General features: G+C 39.7%; 1 protein-coding gene across 4 annotated transcripts in view; it reads right to left on the bottom strand.

Moving 5' to 3' along the window:
* Positions 1-1,415: 1,415 nt before the first annotated feature.
* cux1b (cut-like homeobox 1b) overlaps positions 1,416-17,818 on the bottom strand; it is a 67,378-nt gene continuing 50,975 nt past the window's right edge. For 2 of the 4 annotated variants that reach the window (XM_038692300.1, XM_038692301.1), the window contains 2 exons: positions 17,438-17,696; positions 16,525-17,026 (listed from right to left, as the gene is read on the bottom strand). In XM_038692300.1, the coding sequence (XP_038548228.1) occupies positions 16,525-17,026; positions 17,438-17,696 (761 nt within the window). Of the gene's footprint in view, positions 2,319-2,417; positions 2,483-6,067; positions 6,149-6,239; positions 6,297-8,735; positions 8,820-8,937; positions 9,055-9,155; positions 9,269-10,719; positions 10,924-11,215; positions 17,027-17,437; positions 17,697-17,818 lie in introns of those variants that run through there. The other 2 variants (XM_038692302.1, XM_038692299.1) reach the window with 2 other exon arrangements.

The following is a 17,818-nucleotide window of genomic DNA, read 5'->3' as shown; positions in this document are numbered from 1 at the left end:
GATTGACAAGCAAAAAGAGGTTTAAGATAAAGGGAAAAGAGGTGGAGGAGGAAGTGTGTGTGTGTCAGTCTCATTTGTCTTTAATGGCTGTGAGCTGAGGTGCTCTTTAGGGAGGAGGGTTCTCATGAATAATGCAGTCTAATTCAGTCATGTTCAAATACAGGCAGCCATCAGTGGGACTGCTGAGGCCCGAACCACTGATCAGCACATTCAGTCCCTCTGTGTGTGTTTCAGTGCAGACGCTTCCCCTTCTTCCACTTGGGTCAGCTGTTGAACAGACCTGTCCCCTCTGTGTGCTCACTATGAGCCCAAACTTGTCTCTTTACCATCATGACTTATTGTAACATTACTGTAAGGTTTAGACAGCAAATATTTTGGAAAAAAAACAAATGCATTAACTGTGGTTCAATACTCACTCGGATGACCCCGGCCTGCTTGCGGCTATGTGCACATTCATTCCTACTGAAGACAAACTTTTAAAAGGGACATGAATATATACTTAAATATTTTAAAAAGGCTCAGTAAGATTCTAAAAAACAGCAGGGCGCTGCATACTCAAACAAGAGTAAATTGTGCATTTATTGACGACTATTTTCATCTGCGTACGGATACACATATGGTGCTCTAACAAGTATTTACAGCAGCAGGATAGTGTATTTGGGATTAACTCAAAATAAACTAGTGCCCAGGTTTATCGTAATGCAGGAAGTAACCTAATGCAGCAATGTCTCACTAATGATGTTTTTGGACGACACCTAAAGCTGTATAGTGGTGATTTTCAATGACGGGGGAGCAACCCGGCACCAGTTAATGCAGTGTTGGCTACTGAGCTGCAAAGATCATTCCACCGTTCTCGCTGAGAATCAAAGCGGGGTATCACACTTCCTGTTTATCAGCGTTGAAAATCTTACTGGTCCTCTGTAGACAACATTCTTCCGTGACATGTTCGTCCGCTTTCACACACACACACAAAAAAATGTAGGCTTGATGTAAGATGGTGACCATCTTTCACACATTATGAAAAACTGGGTGTCAGTTTAGAATAAGAGAAAGATAGTTTTACAGTTTGAACTCCAACATCCAAAAAAGGTTGAGTCCCTGCTCAACGGCAGAGGAATCAACCCTATCATGCTTTGATAATGCATGTAAGTAGGATGAATTATCGGACTTCTTTCTTTCTTTTCAGTTTTGGTCTTTTCATGAGATCGGTTGACAATATGATAAATATATCATGAGACTCATTCTTAAACAGGAAATACAATAACCTTGCTGCAAAGTGCAAACCTATTCTTATTAATGGATTCTGTGTGGGGCTTGTGCACATACTGTAAACCCAAAAATATACCTATGCATACATTGCTATCTTTATGATTACAAACATCTCAGAATGAAAAATTAAAATAATACAAGAAAAATATACTGCATAGTCTTTATTTGGAATATACCAGAAAAGGAAGAAGCAAGCAGGTAAACATGCACAGTAATTAGTCTTGGAGAATAATATTAGGATCATAGACACAGTAACTGTTAGTGTATTTACTGCTGCAAACCCTTATTTGTCAGGTGAGGTGCAAATGTCTTCATAGCAAGCGACATGGAAATTTCTGCACCAAGACGCAAGTCATTCAAAACCGTCCTTACCAATAAATCAATCATAATGGTAAAACTCCTTCTTGAGGAACAAAAAGTAAACTTATAAATATAGTATAATAGTATATATTGTTCCACCACCACAACCTCTTAAAATAACCACCTCCACCTTAATAACCCACCTTTAAAGTACACTCTCCAATCAAACTTAAATTATGTTAACCGTATTACGTGTTCTCATATACTAAGATCATCTTCATCGATTAAATTCTCTAATTACTCCAGTTAAGACCCAAAAAAATAAAAACACAACACAACCGGAGTATTGTGGTCCCTTTGGTATGGGAAGATAGTCACACTCTTAACTTCATATACTATTAATGATTGGCTTTCAGTATTACGTTAATCTATGATAACAAGACAGAACTTATAGTTTTCATAGACTTAGATATGAATTACAACTTAAAGACAATCTATAAATCAAGACAAGAAGAACCTATTTTGTGATCAATCAACACTTTTGATTTACTCCCTAAAACAGCCCCTTAAGGGAGATGTTAGCTACTGCAAGAAGAAGAAAAGTGAAGCTCTGTCTTCAGGAGAATTAGGTAAACATTTCTGCAGGACTAGCATGCTGCTGAATGGTGAAGCTCATCTCACTGGGACAAGATGGGGCAGTTTAAAGGTTTTGGTCGTTCTCATGGAAACGGTGGAGGTGGTCAGAGTACCTAGGAGCAACAGAGAAATGATGAAAATCAAAAACTTGCATCCGGTACTTGCTAATATGATCAACTCAGTTCATTCAGCTGCAGGATGCACAGACTCACTTTTTAGCACAGAAAGCGGAGCAGTCTCTGCCGATACTCTCGCTCCAAGCAGTCTTGTAAAGCACCTGGAAAAAATGAATCACAGTAAATGGTTTAGATCCTTTCACTGAAGCTGATGACACAACTACAGGTGCTGGTCATATAATTAGAATATCATCAAAAAGTTGATTTATTTCAGTAATTCCATTCAAAAAGTGAAACTTGGATATTATATTCATTCATTCATTCATTCATTCATTCAACACAGACTGATATATTTCAAATGTTTATTTCATTTAATTGTGATGATTAAAACTGACAACTAATGAAAATCCGAAATTCAATATCTCCGAAAATTAGAATATTACTTAAGACCAATACAAAAAAAGGATTTTTTATAAATGTTGGCCAACTGAAAAGTATGAACATCCTCCAGACTCTGGGACCTTGATTTCCAAAGGAAATGCAAAATTTACTTCATCAGAGAACATGACTTTGGACCACTCAGCAGCAGTCCAGTCCTTTTTGTGTTTAGCCCAGGGATCGCTTCTGACGCTGTGTCTTGTTCAAGAGTGGCTTGACACAAGGAATGCGACAGCTGAAACCCATGTCTTGCATATATCTGTCCGTGGTGGTTCTTGAAGCACTGACTCCAGCTGCAGTCCACTCTTTGTGAATCTCCCCCACATTTTTTAATGGGTTTTGTTTCACAATCCTCTCCAGGGTGCGGTTATCCCTATTGCTTGTACACTTTTTTTCTACCACATCTTTTCCTTCCCTTCGCCTCTCTATTAATGTGCTTGGACACAGAGCTCTGTGAACAGCCAGCCTCTTTAGCAATGACCTTTATTTATTTATTATTTTTATTTAGAGAAACAGGGACAACGTACAATAAACATTAACCTCAAAGGGGAAGATGCATTGTACCGGGTTTTAGCTCAAGAGCTAATTTTCACCCGTAGTCCCTGGGCAGGCTGATGTTAAGTTAAGATACATAAAAAAAACATACATGAATAATAAGATTTACAATGACAAAATAAAAATGTACAAAAAGGAAATGTTCACACCTTTCATATACAGACCTTAGAGCACACACTTATATACACACACATACATACATCTGGTCACATATGGGAACACAATTGATTTAATAAAAGCCATTTCTTTGCCTGGCGTGTGAACGTGTAAGAACTTGTACTTTTAAACAACTCTGTAGGTAACATTCCACTGACGAGCAGCCACACCAGAAAAAGCAGAGTTTCCAAATGCTGTCCTGCGTTTAGGGATCCTGCATTCCCCTCGCACTGTAGATCTATTGGCTCGAGTTGTTGTTTCAGAGCCCAAAGAGATAAATTGTTTTAGAGGAGGAGCAGCGTTGTCAAAAAGGATCTTATACATCAAACACAGATTGGTATGAATTATCAAATTTTCAAAGCTGAGAAATTGGTATTTTACAAGAATATGACAGTGATGAAATCGTCTGCTTTTCTGATCGTGAATCTTTAGAGAGCTTTTATATAATGACTCAAGTGGCTTGAGGGCAGTTTTAGTAGCCTGTGACCAACTTGTCATACAATATCGAAAATGAGGAACTATCATTGCATTCAGATAGACTCCTGAGGCCTCGATTGTAAGGGAATTTCGAATGCATCTGAATTGTGCCATATTAAATTTTATTGTATTTGATAACTTTTTTATATGTTTTTTAAAGCCTAAATTTGGTTCCAATATGACACCTAAATATTTTACCTGTTCTTGATTTGAAATGATTTGTCCTTCAATTAAAATATTAGGGTAGATTTGTATTTTAGAACGATTTCTGAAAAACATTGAAACAGTTAACAGTTATCTAAATTTAGAGTGAGGCATGAGTTTTTCAGCCACAAAGAAACTTTCTTAATCACATGATGATTTTACTCTTACACAAAGTTGGTAGATCATTTATGTAAATGGTAAAAAGCAGGGGGCCCAGAATGGAACCTTGTGGCACTCCCATGCTACAGGATCTTAATGGTAATGTTTTGTTGTCAACCACAACGCATTGTTGTCTTTCATTAAGGTAAGATTGAATCCATGCTATTGTATGTGTGTCAAAAGAAAAAAAATCAGATAGTTTGCTAATGAGAAGCTGATGATTAACTGTATCAAAGGCCTTTCTCAAGTCCAGAAAGACCGCCCCTACCACACCTCCACCATCAAGACTGGATTCAATATCTTCTATCAAGTAGCAGCACGCAGACTCTGTGGAGTATCTTTTCCTGAACCCAAACTGGCAAGGATGTAATGCATCAGTGTGGTCGAGATGCTCTACTAGTTGTTCTGCCACCACCTTCTCAAAGATCTTAGAGACGGCTGGCAGAATGCTAATAGGTCGATAGTTTGACACACAGAGCTTGTCTCCTGACTTGAAAATCGGCTTGACTACTGCTTTTTTTAACGCCAAAGGAAAATGTTTTTCCTTTACAGATTGATTCACAGCTATTGTTAATACAGGAGTTAGAATAGTTATATGTTCTTTTAAAAGTGATGTATCAAGTCCAAATATATCCTTTGCTTTACTATTTTTTAAATTTGATATTATTTTGGAAATTTTGTCTTCATCTATATTCTGCAACCTACAGTGAGACGCATTACCATCCCCATAATCATCTCCACAGCAGTTCACTTCAGGAAAATTCTCGAGATCTAATACAGAATCCAAGAAATAATCATTGTAATGTTTAGCCAGAACAGAGCCCTCATTTCGAACAATTCCATTGATTTTGAGTTTTAAATGCTCCTGATTTATTTTTTTCCTTCCCATTAATTTATCCATGCTTCTCCACAGATTCTTACAATTACCTTTTGCCTCTTTGATTAAGAGATTTATAAATGTAATAATCAGTGGTTAATTTCGTTTTAAGAGAAACCTTGAGTGCTCTCTCTGTTTCATTGTATCCCACAGGTATTCATTAAACCATGGGAGCCTCTTTTCTATGTTTGAGCTGTGTATGTTTATCAATTTTATTCTTTATAGCAGTTATAATATTGTTGCATGTATGTACACAGCTTTCTTTATCAATTTTGGAGGCCCAATCAATTTCATTTAAATCATTTTTAAAATGTTCTTGATTTTTTTGAGGAATATGAGGAAATTTGCATTGTTTATTTGATTGTTCTTTGTTTATGTATCTTGATTTATTTAATTTCCTGGCTATTAGTACAAAATTATGATCGGATATTCCAGTTATTAGGTTTAGTGTCTTGCCCTCCTTGTGCAAGGTGTCAATGGTCGTCTTTTGGACAGCTGTCAAGTCAGCAGTCTTCCCCATGATCACAGCCTACAGAACTAGACTGAGAGACCATTTAAAGGCCTTTGCAGGTATTTTGAGTAAATTAGCTGATTAGAGTGTGGCACCAGGTGTCTTCAATATTGAACCTTTTCACAATATTCAAATTTTCTGAGATACTGATTTTGGGGTTTTCCTTAGTTGTCAGTTATAATCATCAAAATTAAAAGGAATGAAGACTTGAAATATATCAGTCTGTGTGGAATGAATGTATACATTATACAAGTTTCACTTTTTGAATGGAATTACTGAAATTAATCAATTTTTTGATGATATTCCAATTATATGACCAGCACCTGTATTAACGGTGCATCAGACTTGGCCTCTGGGTTTGACACCTACCAAGAAGACCAAACAATGCAGGAACAAGGTGTAGAAGAAAGCAATGGTCCTGGCCACCTTGTTGGAGAGAATCACACGACCCTGAGAGACACAAAAACAGGAGGTTTAGTCAAGAAGTTGCACCACACACACACAAAGTCTCTGTGTTTAGGTGTGTATGTTTGAGGCTTACCAGGCTCAGTGTTGCTTTATCCCAGGGGCTGAGGCTCAGGTATCGGCGCTGGCGCTCCTGCAAACACAGAGTAGTTGGCCTCAACAAAAAAATACACTCACTTTGGAAAGTGTGAATACACGTCAAAAATTAACTTTCAGAATTTTTTTTACATTTTACTTGCTGCCAGTCTGTGATGATCAGTGAGTTTGTAGAATATTTAATTTCTTTAAACCTGTAATTCACCTCCTACATTTCCCAGAATAACTTTCAACAAACCCCCCAAAATGAGACAGGAGTTTTTGCTTACTACATCATCATCAACTGTGTGACAGCAATGAAGATGGCAACTTGTTGAGTCACCCTCTTAATCAAAACACACCTTGTGTTGCATTCTGGTCTAATCTCTTATTCTCAACATTCATTTATAGATGACTCTTGAATGTCAGTGCAAAATAGAGAATCTACAAATAAGAAGTTTTATTCTGTAGAACTGACACCTGGGGCCGTATTACAGAAACTTCCTAACTTGCAAGTCCTATCTTAAGTCAATGTTCTGATCCTAACTTAAGATAAGAAAAGTGTATTACACAAGCACCCTGACTGGCCAAAATCTTCAATAAACTCAACTTTAGGATAACCGTTAAGCTGTCCTAACATTTCCACCAGTTATTGTTAACTAACTTGTTTAATCCATATGGCTGCTCTTTTATTGCTTTATTTATTTCCTAACTCGAGATAAGATAGAATATAATAAGATAAGACTCCTAAAGTTCGTAAGGATTTGCTTCCGTCATATCAATTCATCTTTGACTCTTCCTATCTTGACTTAAAGAGTTCATATTATGCTTTTTGGCTTTCTCCCGCTCCTTTATTGAGTTATATATTTTTTTTGTGCATATAATAGGTTTGCAAAGTGAAAAAGCCCAAAGTCCACCCCAAAGGGAGTTCCCATCTCCCACAGAACACACTGCTCTGAACTGCTTGAAAACAGCTTGTTTGTAGTCCAGCCTTTTCCTTTTGATCCCTGTGATGACACGGCAAAATGCACATCATAATGCTCGCCTAGCGGCTAGTCTGACGCCCTCAAAAACACCGGTGGAAAAACACACCGAGCTGCAGCACACACCTCTCCTCTCCCTTCCAAACACTAGCTACCCTCCAGGCAGTCAATGGACATAAAGTTGTTACTGTGATGTAGAGACAGCTCAGTTAAAACTTTATTGATGAAAGATATATTTGTTACAGATTAATAACTCACCCCTCTAAAACTCTTGCTCCAGTCCATGTTGCTAAGCTGTTAAGGGGAACATATTTAGCTGAACCAAAGCCGTGTTTACCAGCTTCTCACGACCTGCCCTACTCTGCTTCTGATTGGCTAGTAGTCCTTTACTAGGAACTGCGCATGTGCAACTCCTAACACAGATCTTGTAGAGGTGAGATGCATCACTCCATAGCTATAACGGAGCGTTCAACACAAAGGGTGAAAATAGGAGCTGCAGCAACGTGCAGTATGCAAGGTCATTATCAATAACGAAGACGAACGAAATAACGAAAACTAGACGTGAAATAACATTGTCGTTAACTGAAATAAAAATAAAACAAGGCTTTACAAAAAAACGATAAACTAAAACTGTATTGTAGTAAAAGTTATAGTTTTCGTTTATTTATTTATTTATTTTATAGGACCTAATAAGCCTACATTTCGAGTGGATATGAAGCCGGGGGAACTGTTTTTGCGGGGCAGTTGGTCTGGCCGGACCAGCAGTTCAGTGGTGCACGCGGTGATCAACCTGTTTGTGAGCCATGGATGTGTTATGCTTTTGTCCTCCGCGTGAAGAGCTGGCACGCTGCGTGTCCGTCAAGAGAGCCCGGGGTCAGGGCGGCGTCTGGCCGCAGCGTAGCAGGTGGCGACCGCTGTTACGAGGAGAGCCTCATGTAATGTTAGGGGGAGGCCCAGGTAGGGATGGGGTGAGAAGCTGGTGGGATTTGAACATGTTTTCTATTATCTTTTATACATACATATGTACAAAATCATATAAATACAACAACTGTATACAGTTGTGTTTTGTTTAGTTTGGGTTGCAGGTAGTGAGTCACTGTCTTGGTGGTTTTCTTTTCCTAGTTTTGTTGTTTGAAATCAAAAAGTCAAAATGAAATAAAAATAAAAACTAATAAAAAATCCCAAAAGTATAATAACCTTCGCAGTGTGACAAATAATATGGTGTTTTTGGAAAATGAAACCATGGAAACCTGTTCTGGTACAACCCCTAAATAAAATTATGAACCTGAAAATTAGCATAATATGACCACTTTAAGAGCTAACTTTAAGAGCTTTCTGTAGTACGACCCCAGATAAAGCTCTATTGTAGCTGTGCTGGAAACATGGCACTTTGTCGCCTATGTTTCGTCAGCTGTCAGTTAAGGAACTATGACCACAAAACAACAAACTTGTCCACAACATGGCCGGTGGTTGCAGAGATTTTAATTTGTGTGCGTATTGAGTGTGTCTTATACCTTCTTGCTGAAGGAAGCAAACGGATCCAATCTCTCCTCGTACTGGGAGGAGTAGCGCATTACGGTGTCGTCACTACCTCCAGCCTACAACGCAGAGAAAAGAGATTAAACTTTTCGTCCAAAATGTTTTAGGGCTAAGATTCCACCAAATCAGAAACAAGCTGTAGAGCCCATTCATTCATGCAGTCACGCACGCACGCACTCTGCTAGGGTAGCTCTGTAGGAATTTAATTTTCTCGTAGAGTTTGATGTTGTCTGCTCTCAGGCTGTCCAGTTCACTCTGCAGGGCCTGCATGGTCTGCTGCATGGAGCGATTCTCCTGCAGGGAGAAAACAAATAGATGAGAAATTAGTTCCCCCCCAGAAAAAATAAATAAATAAATAAACACGAATACACAATGTGTGAGAGGTCGTGACTCACAGCTTCCAGCTCCTGATTACGGGAGCGGAACCTCTCCCTTTGGCTGGAGATGATGGAGAGCAGAGAGTCCATCTGGCCCTGAGGCAGCTCAGAATGGGGGCTCACGCCTGAACCTGGAGATGGCGCAGACATAACAGATAAAACAAAACTTAAAATACCATAATTCATTTCCTCTATTAACATGCATGTATGGTCAAAGATGTTGTATGATCAAGGATTCTTTGAAAACTGGTAATTTTAACAGTATTTTGCAGTTCAATTTTATAATTTACTTATATTATCCATTTTATTTGCCTAGTGTAACACCTCAAATCTGGACTCTGCCTAGACTGTCACCTGTGAGGAACTTCACTCTAATCAAGTTAGTTTTCAGTATTTAAACAGACAACTCCGCAGCAGAGCCTCAGATCAGGAAGTTTACCTAATTTCAAATCAGACAAGTTGTGCTGTTGGGCAAGTCAGACTTCAGTATCTTCACCACCTGTGAGGACTGACGCTACATTCATGTATTGCAGAACAAAGACTTTTCAAGGTGGAAATTTCAAAACTTCAGAAGGTAGGAGTAATTCACAGTTTACCTTAGTTTAAGAGTTGTGATACAATGATTAAAAACAGGTGAATGGCAGTTACATGCTTAATTATCAAACTTTTCTTCTGCAGAAATATTTACATTTTTTTATTTTATTTAGAAAAGCACCTAAATTCACATCCTTTTCAGGACAAAATGTCTATCATCCTAAGCTATTTTGTCTTTTTGACACAGAGAACAAGAACATAACGCCTACTGAAATGTTCCTGATACATTTAGCCAGGACATAAATATCAGCTTCTTATTATGAGGTATGGGGTTTCCACATGAAAAACAAACAAACAAAAAAAAACAGCTTTGGTTATTATAGGTACACAGATTTTTGTTTTTGTGCTTTTCTCACTGGTTTAAAGTTGCCGGAGCTCAGTTGTAACAAGGTGACGTCACGTACTTCCTGTGTACGCAATAGTTGAATCAATGTGATGACAGTCTTGGGGTCGTTGGCAGATGCTGCCACACATTTCTGAGTTTTTGAATTAAACTCTTGATAATAATAACAGATGTTTCTTTCTTCAAAACTTTAACTTTGATGACTAAATAAGCAACAATCAATCTTTACTGTTACACAAAGTAGTCACATTTCTTGGAAGAGTGGGGGAGGGACTGTGCGTCCAGACCATAGGTCCAGACAGAACATGAGGCAATTGTAGCGGTGCTGCGATTGCATACGAAGCTACTGTCGCGCTTAGACACAGATTGAACGGAAGTTGACAGCTGGAGAACGTTTCATCTTGAGCTAATCTAGCTAATCAGTGGGCGTGAACACAGGTTGCCAAAAAAGTGTGATATCACCCTCAGATATTGTAGGGAGGCGGTTGCAATTTGTCTCTTAGTCAAGGGGAGGGTCCAAAGAAACAGTGTCCCCACTGTTTCTTTGGACACAAAGTGAAACACACACACAATGTTCAGCCAATATTTTTTGTACAGTCCCATAAGATCTGAAACCAAGACAACTTTTTAAATCCAGACACGTACCAGTAAACATTGCAGTGGCCTCTTTGATTGGCTCTGGAATGTTTCCCATGACGCTGAACTCCGATCCGTCTGCGTCAGGGCGTGGCAGAGAGGACATGGTCTGGATGGTGCTCAGGTCGTGCTCCAGCTTCAGGATGAGCTCCTTCTGCTCTGCACTGGTCCGCACTGCAGACGAAAACTCCACCTGCAGCTCTGCATAACGGCCTGTTGAGAGCGGAGGGCAAGTTGTTCATTATTATTCATTCTGGTTTCTAGTCTGTCTTCATATTTTGTTTTAGTTCCCGAAATAACTCACCTGTGGAAGCTTTAAATGGCAGAAGCAGTCCAATATTCACAACATCACTGAAACCCCGAAAAGATCACCCTTACTGCTACACATTCCTACTTTCTAACTGATCTCTTTCTCTGAGAATACTTATTTTACCATCCATGTGTTCAACAAAGCACATTTCTAACAAGATTTTTGACAATGAAAAAAAAAAATTCCACAGCACACTTTTAGTATTTGTATAAAAGAGATTTACTTCAATTATCACACCTAGGGTGCATGTGAATAATAATGATGATGAATCAAATGTCAATCATAACAAATACATTGTGAACGTTTCATACAGTGATATTGCTTTTCAATGTTGTAGAAGGGACTGTTTTACAGTGCTGAGAACAAACAACATGATACGTTTAGTAAATAGAAAGATAAAGAAACAATGATACATGAGGAGAAACGAAAGGGAGGGAGACCCCAAAGGAGAAAAAAAGCATCTCAGGAGTGACAGAAGTGCTAGGGAAACGACTTTCAAAAAACATCTTAACCATCCCTTTACAGTCATGCAGCCTTTTGTACTACAACACACATGTACACGCACACACACTCACAAAAGAAAAAAAGGCAGTGGGAGAAGTTATGGGAATTATTACTATGACAGTTTTGAAGAAAAACACTCTGAACTCACTAAAGCTTCAACAAGCATCTTAAAGCTTTCCAAAAAGGGGTGGGGGTTTGGGGGTGTGTGTGAAGATTTCCCCCAGGTCATTTGGTTGTCAAAACTACACTGTGGTTTAAGCTATGGGTGATCTGAAGCGACGACACAAGGTAGCAACATTCAGAAAACTGTCAGCAACCTTTGAACAGAGGTGGATAACTACTTCACTATTTGGCTTTTTGTTTCCTCTTTTAAGTCTTGAGAGCATTCACTGAAATGTTTACTGTTCAGATCGCTGGGTGTTTATTTAAAAAAAAAAAGTTGTTTAGTTAAGCATGAAATAACTGAGGAAATGGTTTAAGACTTAAAAATTTGCTGGAACCAATGTGAGAGGTGAGCCAAAAAACAAAAAGCACGCAAGGAAGGGGGGGGGGGGGGGGGGTTAAAGGATGAGTGTATTGTGCTGTATTATGTGTGTATGTATTACTGAGTGCGCTATGCATACAGCACCACTGATTCGGAAAGTGTTTCCTTACAAAACCCACTTCATAAGATATATTCTAAAAGTATTACAAAAAACATCTGAGGTTTTTTCTTTCTTTCTTTTTTTTTTCCTGAATATGGTGACCAGTGCTGCTGTTCGGGCTTCCATTACAACTAATATGTCAAATGAATAACCACTACTTCAACAGATCATACAGTAAAGCTTTACAACTTCAGAAAACATGATATGATATACAGCATCTGTTACACCTTTACAATGTTATTCAACAGTGTATAGAATCATCTGATTTAAATTTGTAGAAAAATATCTGTGGATCATGGAAAAGTCCTGAATCGTCCCTTCTCTCCTCCTACCTTCAAACAAAAGCATACTGTGACAATAGTGAATCAATAGCTACTTGATCGACTGTATTTACACGTCTATTTTCCAAATAACCATTCGAATTGGCACACGTCATTATCAATACCTGTAGTGCCATTGTTAATGTCACAGCAAACCTGACACAAACAGAAAAATACAAAATGCCCTATGAATAAATTCAGTGTTATTACAGTGTAACGCTGTTTCTGCATGCTTCCTCCTTCATTCAATGCTCTGGCCTTTCGCTGCTAGTTAGGTTATGTACAACGTAAGAAATGCATTGTGGGAAAAACAACTGTCTGAAGCAAGACCTGGACCAGAAATGTGTCCGCAGGTCAGCCATAAGAATACACAAGTTTGATTTCTTCTTTCACTCCTTCGCTGCACTCCAGCAATTATATACAACCCTCCTCCAGAGGGCTGAGAAAAGAGGACTTTAAAGTACCAACATGAAGTGAATGAGAAATTAATTTGGATCAAGATGTGGGATATATTACGAACAAATCAGGTGAAATCGTCTAATGACATCACTAGTTTGGTGCCCTGCTTGGCAGTTAAAGGCACAAATCTGATGATCTCACATGGTTTTGGTGAGGTGATGGATTTGACTATTAAATGGATAATGGGTTAAGTGCTTGTACTTTACAGTAGCTATTCATCACCATAAAACATACTGTGGTTGTCCAGTCCCAGCAGGCCAACAGAAGGCAATAAGCCTTCGGTATTCTGCAGAAGACGGATGTTTCACATCAGTCGTCCACAGGAAGGGCCAATGTTTGTGGAATTTTTCAATTATTAGATACATTAGAAAATCCAATTTTAACTAATGCGTCTTAACGCAGTGCAATGAGGTTATCGGTATCTTTTGACAGTTTGCCAATTTATCTGGATGAACATTTAGGGAAAGGGGAGGCTTACAGATGGACTCAGGAGATTTTGGATAGAAACCAAAACAGGTGTTTACTCAATACTCAATATCTACAACTGTACAGGACAATGGCCCTTTCTGTCACATAGTTAATCTGCAGGTGGAAATAAGAGGCTGCTGTATAAGACTACAGCATATAGAAAACATGGGTACAGCTATGTCATGTTTTAATTTTAGTGTTAGGATGCGGAGAAGAGTCTGTGCTTGGTTCACAACCACTTTTTTAAAAAAGGCATACATTTCCCAGGATCCCGGGATCATATTCTGTTGTAGTGTTTACAGACCCTGTCCTAGGTAAGTCTTCACAAGAGATCCTAATAAGTGCTTTGTTACAGACTGCAATATAAATTCTGCATAATCATAGGCTGGCTATCTGTTCAATCTGGCATAGCACACCTGCTAGCTGGTAGACTTCTCTAATCTCAATTTGGCAGATATGACCCCTTTCAAGTTAACGTGTTCTCAAGTTTAGGTAATTTCATTTGACCTATTTGACAAAGTGTATACATTTGGACCTGCTAATTATGTTAACGTGATTAACGAGTGGGCGAACTCTATCTAAAGAAAGCTGCATGCCCTGCCGAGCGTTAGTGTTGGGCTTGCCCAAGAAACAGCCAAAAAAAAATTATGGGAGAAGAGAAAACAGGAAACAGAGATATGCTATCATATATTCACTGATCTTGATATGTCCTTTGATTCTCTAGCTAGCAATTTAAGAGCATAACTGTTGTGGTAAAAGCTTTATGCTTACGGGAGCATGAACTGTAGCAAACACATTTTTCAAAGCTATTGAAATGACACTAAACTTTAGGATTCATGAATATACAAACAAATGAGAACTAGTACATCTTTGTAAATATTAACCAATACTGCCGGCAGTCTATACGTCTAATAAAAATGTTACTTGCCCTCAGGAACAGTATAATCCCTTAAAAAATAGACAACTCAAATGATAAGACATTAAATGAAAAATACAGCACCTATAAATAAGCAGAATAAAAACCAAACTATAAATGCAAAATAGCAATAAAACCAAGCTACAGTAAATCATAGTATTACACTACTTTGTGAGAAGATTAATGTAATGGTAACGCATCAAACAGCTTAAAGAAGGGTGTCAGTTGTGCACTAGTAGTGTGTGCAAGTAGATACGAAATATGACCCCACTCATTGGAAACACTGAACACTCCTCAATCGCACACACTCGTGCACACGCATGTATTGACAGGCATGTGTGTGTACATGCACCCACACAAACATGCGCGCGCACGCGCGCACAGACACACACACACACACACACACACACACACAGGGGAGGCAGTAGGCTGACAGGCACTGAGGGCTTGTGTGGGACAGGGAGGAGGTGATATGCCTTATAATTTGTAGTGTATACAGTAGAATTCAATGCAAAAGAGTTACATCCCTGGATACAGGATAGACTGGAGAAGAGTGGTAACTACTCATACCAGGGTTGGGGTAAATTCACTTTTACGGCAATCAACATAAAGTACAGGTAAAGTACTGTACATTGCAATTTATTCGCTAAAACCCGGGTTTTCAGTCAGGAATTTCATTCTTGTTAAGCTACTTCTTCAACTGAATGAGTGAATTGACCTCGACCCTGAATTACATGCAGGCAAATACAAATGCACACAGACACACACACACACACACACAGACACACACACACTCTTCCTGATTTGGCCTATAAAAAGATGTGTGTTTGTGAACAGAGAAAATTTGTCAGTGGTGCAGACAGACACACACCCAGCAGGTCCAGTGCTGGGCACAGCTGTGACATGCACAACCTTAAAAAAAACAAGAGACACGTATAGTAACACCATGTCAGACAGCTACAGTACTACGTGAATTCATTGTATCGTATTTCAACAACGCAACATTATTCCATTCTATTTCTTTTTTTCTTTTTTTTAACAGTAACTTATTCTTATTTTCTGTTCTTATTTTGTACTAATTAAAATGCTTCCTAAAATTCCCTATTTTGTACTCTTTAGAGTCAATAGACTGTGCAATCTCTTATTGGCAACCAAATTGCAATATCAAAAAAAAAAAAAGAGATCATCCTTCATCCTTAAAAGAAGGGTTTAAGGAGGCAAAAAGAGGGTTCCTTCCTCCCTTCCTCTGCAGATGAGTGTGTGTGTTTGTGAGGAATTAAGAGATCCTTCTGGCCATCACATGGCTGTCAGCAGGATAGGATATGGGACACAACAGGTCAAAGTTCATCTTTCTTACATCAGTAACCATGGCAGCTCAGCCGACAGGCCTTCTACTACCCTCTTAAGAGTGTAGGAGTGAGATAAAAAAGAAAACATGCTGCCATTGAGAAGAGAACACACGCACACACACCATTTTGGGTGTACACACACACACACACACACACACGTGCACACTGACACAACCCCTAACATACAAACACACACACACACGCACACACACGCAGTGAGTGAAAAAGGCAAAGGGTTTGTAACAGTCACTCTACAGTGTGAAAAATGAGGCGTCTCACTGAGTGAGGGGAGGTTTGTGGACACTTGGGAGGTGAGAAGAAGAGCGGAAAAAATCTCCTTTAAGAAAGTGAGAGTTCTTGTAAGAGAGTTCCTGTCTCTATCTATCATCTATCAGTGTCTATCACTGTGACAGCTGCTGTGTCAGGCCTTGCCTGTGTTACGGAGTCCAGGTTTCAACCCCAGCTGCGGGTCAGACCCCAGCTCAAGACTAACCAGTCTGTTGCACCAGTGGCTGGTGATAGGGGGAGGTACAGCAGGGCCGGAGGCCAGCAGGACGGCTAAGTGCTTTTCTCAGTACAAAAACAAAACTCAGTTTAAAAAAAAGGAGAGACACATTAGTTCTCTTATTTTGTTCTTCTAGGTATTCAGTAAATCTTCTTTTTAAGGGTTTTGCCAACCACTCTTTGTTTCTTTCCTATTTTTGGAAAGCTTCTATGTAATAAAAATGGCTGCTGAGCTTGACTTTGGCTGTGTCCACTCTCCAACTGGAACAGAGCAGGAGGGGTCCAAGGTTAGAGGTCGTGAGGTTATGAGACAAGAGGGATGAAGGATGGTCAGGGGGAGCTAGAACTCCCACTCTGAAGGATCCTCTTTGCTGGCAGCCTTCTCCAGCCTGTGGATGATGTTATTGAGATTGGCTGCTTTCTTCTTGCGCAGATTGTTGTCCCTGGGGTTTCTGGCAGGGCCAGAGGCTGGGATGTTAGTACTAGAGGCAGAGCTACTGGAGGATGCCTCTGTGAGACTGAACAGCCCCAGTCCACCCTGTCCACAGCTGGAGCCTGGTCCGGCTAAGCCTGATGTGGTGCAGTCTAGTTGGGCAGGGGAGTTATTAGAGCCCCCTGCCTCAGACTCCATGTCGTGGTCTTTGCATCCCCCTCTGTTATCCTCCAAGCCAATGCCCAGTCCCTGGCGTGTCTCCACTGTGCCCTCAGATTCTGTCCCATCACAGCTGTCCCCTTCTCCTGATTTGGACCCGCGGAGGGAAGGAGAGCCCCCCTCACTGCCAGGACCTACCCCTCCAGCTGCCTGGATCTCTTCTATGAAGAGCTCTCGCCGGATACGTGACCTAGTAGAGACACACGAGTTCAGTCACGCTACTCAAATGTCAATATGTCAGATGCAACACATCGCAAACTTTACTGATCTCAAAATATTGTATAAGTGCATTGATGTACAGGGCCAGTAACAAAAGCACTTCCTGCTTGTGGTAATATCTGAGACAATGTCCATTTATTATTAAAACAACAATTTATTATGCACAGTCAAATGCAAAAACCCTTCAAGAAAATTAATGTATGCACAGATAAAGTGCTGAGCTGCAAACCCACAAACTAATTTCAATAAAACAAATGATATATGAAAATTTAATTGGATTTTCTTAAATGATCTCAAATGCCTGTTGAAGAACAGCTTGTGACACAAACACTAGATGGAAATAGGACAATATTCAAGTGCATCTCTTTTTCCAAATGCTGACCTGTAATTATGGAACCAGTTGATGACAGTGCTAGTCTTCAGGTTGAGCTGGGAGGCCAGCTCCTCAATGGTTTTGGGGGAGGGATAGGGCTTCTGCTGGTAGGCCCTTTTCAGGGCCTCCTTCTCCTCGGGTCCCAACACCACCCTGGGTTTCTTCAGGTGTCCTGGGCTTTGGGAGCCCTGGATGTAGTCTGTTCCCGCTAAGCCCACATCCACAGAATGGCTATCACTCAAGGAGCTCAGCCGCCTCTTCATGTAAGCTGAACAGCGACACAGAAACAGGAGGAAAAGTCAGTACCTCAGAAATAACATGTATGTAATGAACACATATTAGGAGTATCAGTAATTATTACAATTTATTTAGACTCTGTGTTGCAGTTAA

The sequence above is a fragment of the Micropterus salmoides genome, unplaced genomic scaffold (assembly GCF_014851395.1).
Source record: "Micropterus salmoides isolate LMB-PRFRI ecotype aquatic unplaced genomic scaffold, ASM1485139v1 Ms_hic_scaffold_3, whole genome shotgun sequence".
Classification (NCBI taxonomy): Eukaryota; Metazoa; Chordata; class Actinopteri; order Centrarchiformes; family Centrarchidae; genus Micropterus; species Micropterus salmoides.
Note: the sequence above shows the minus strand (reverse complement) of the source record. Positions and strands in the feature narration are given on the sequence as shown.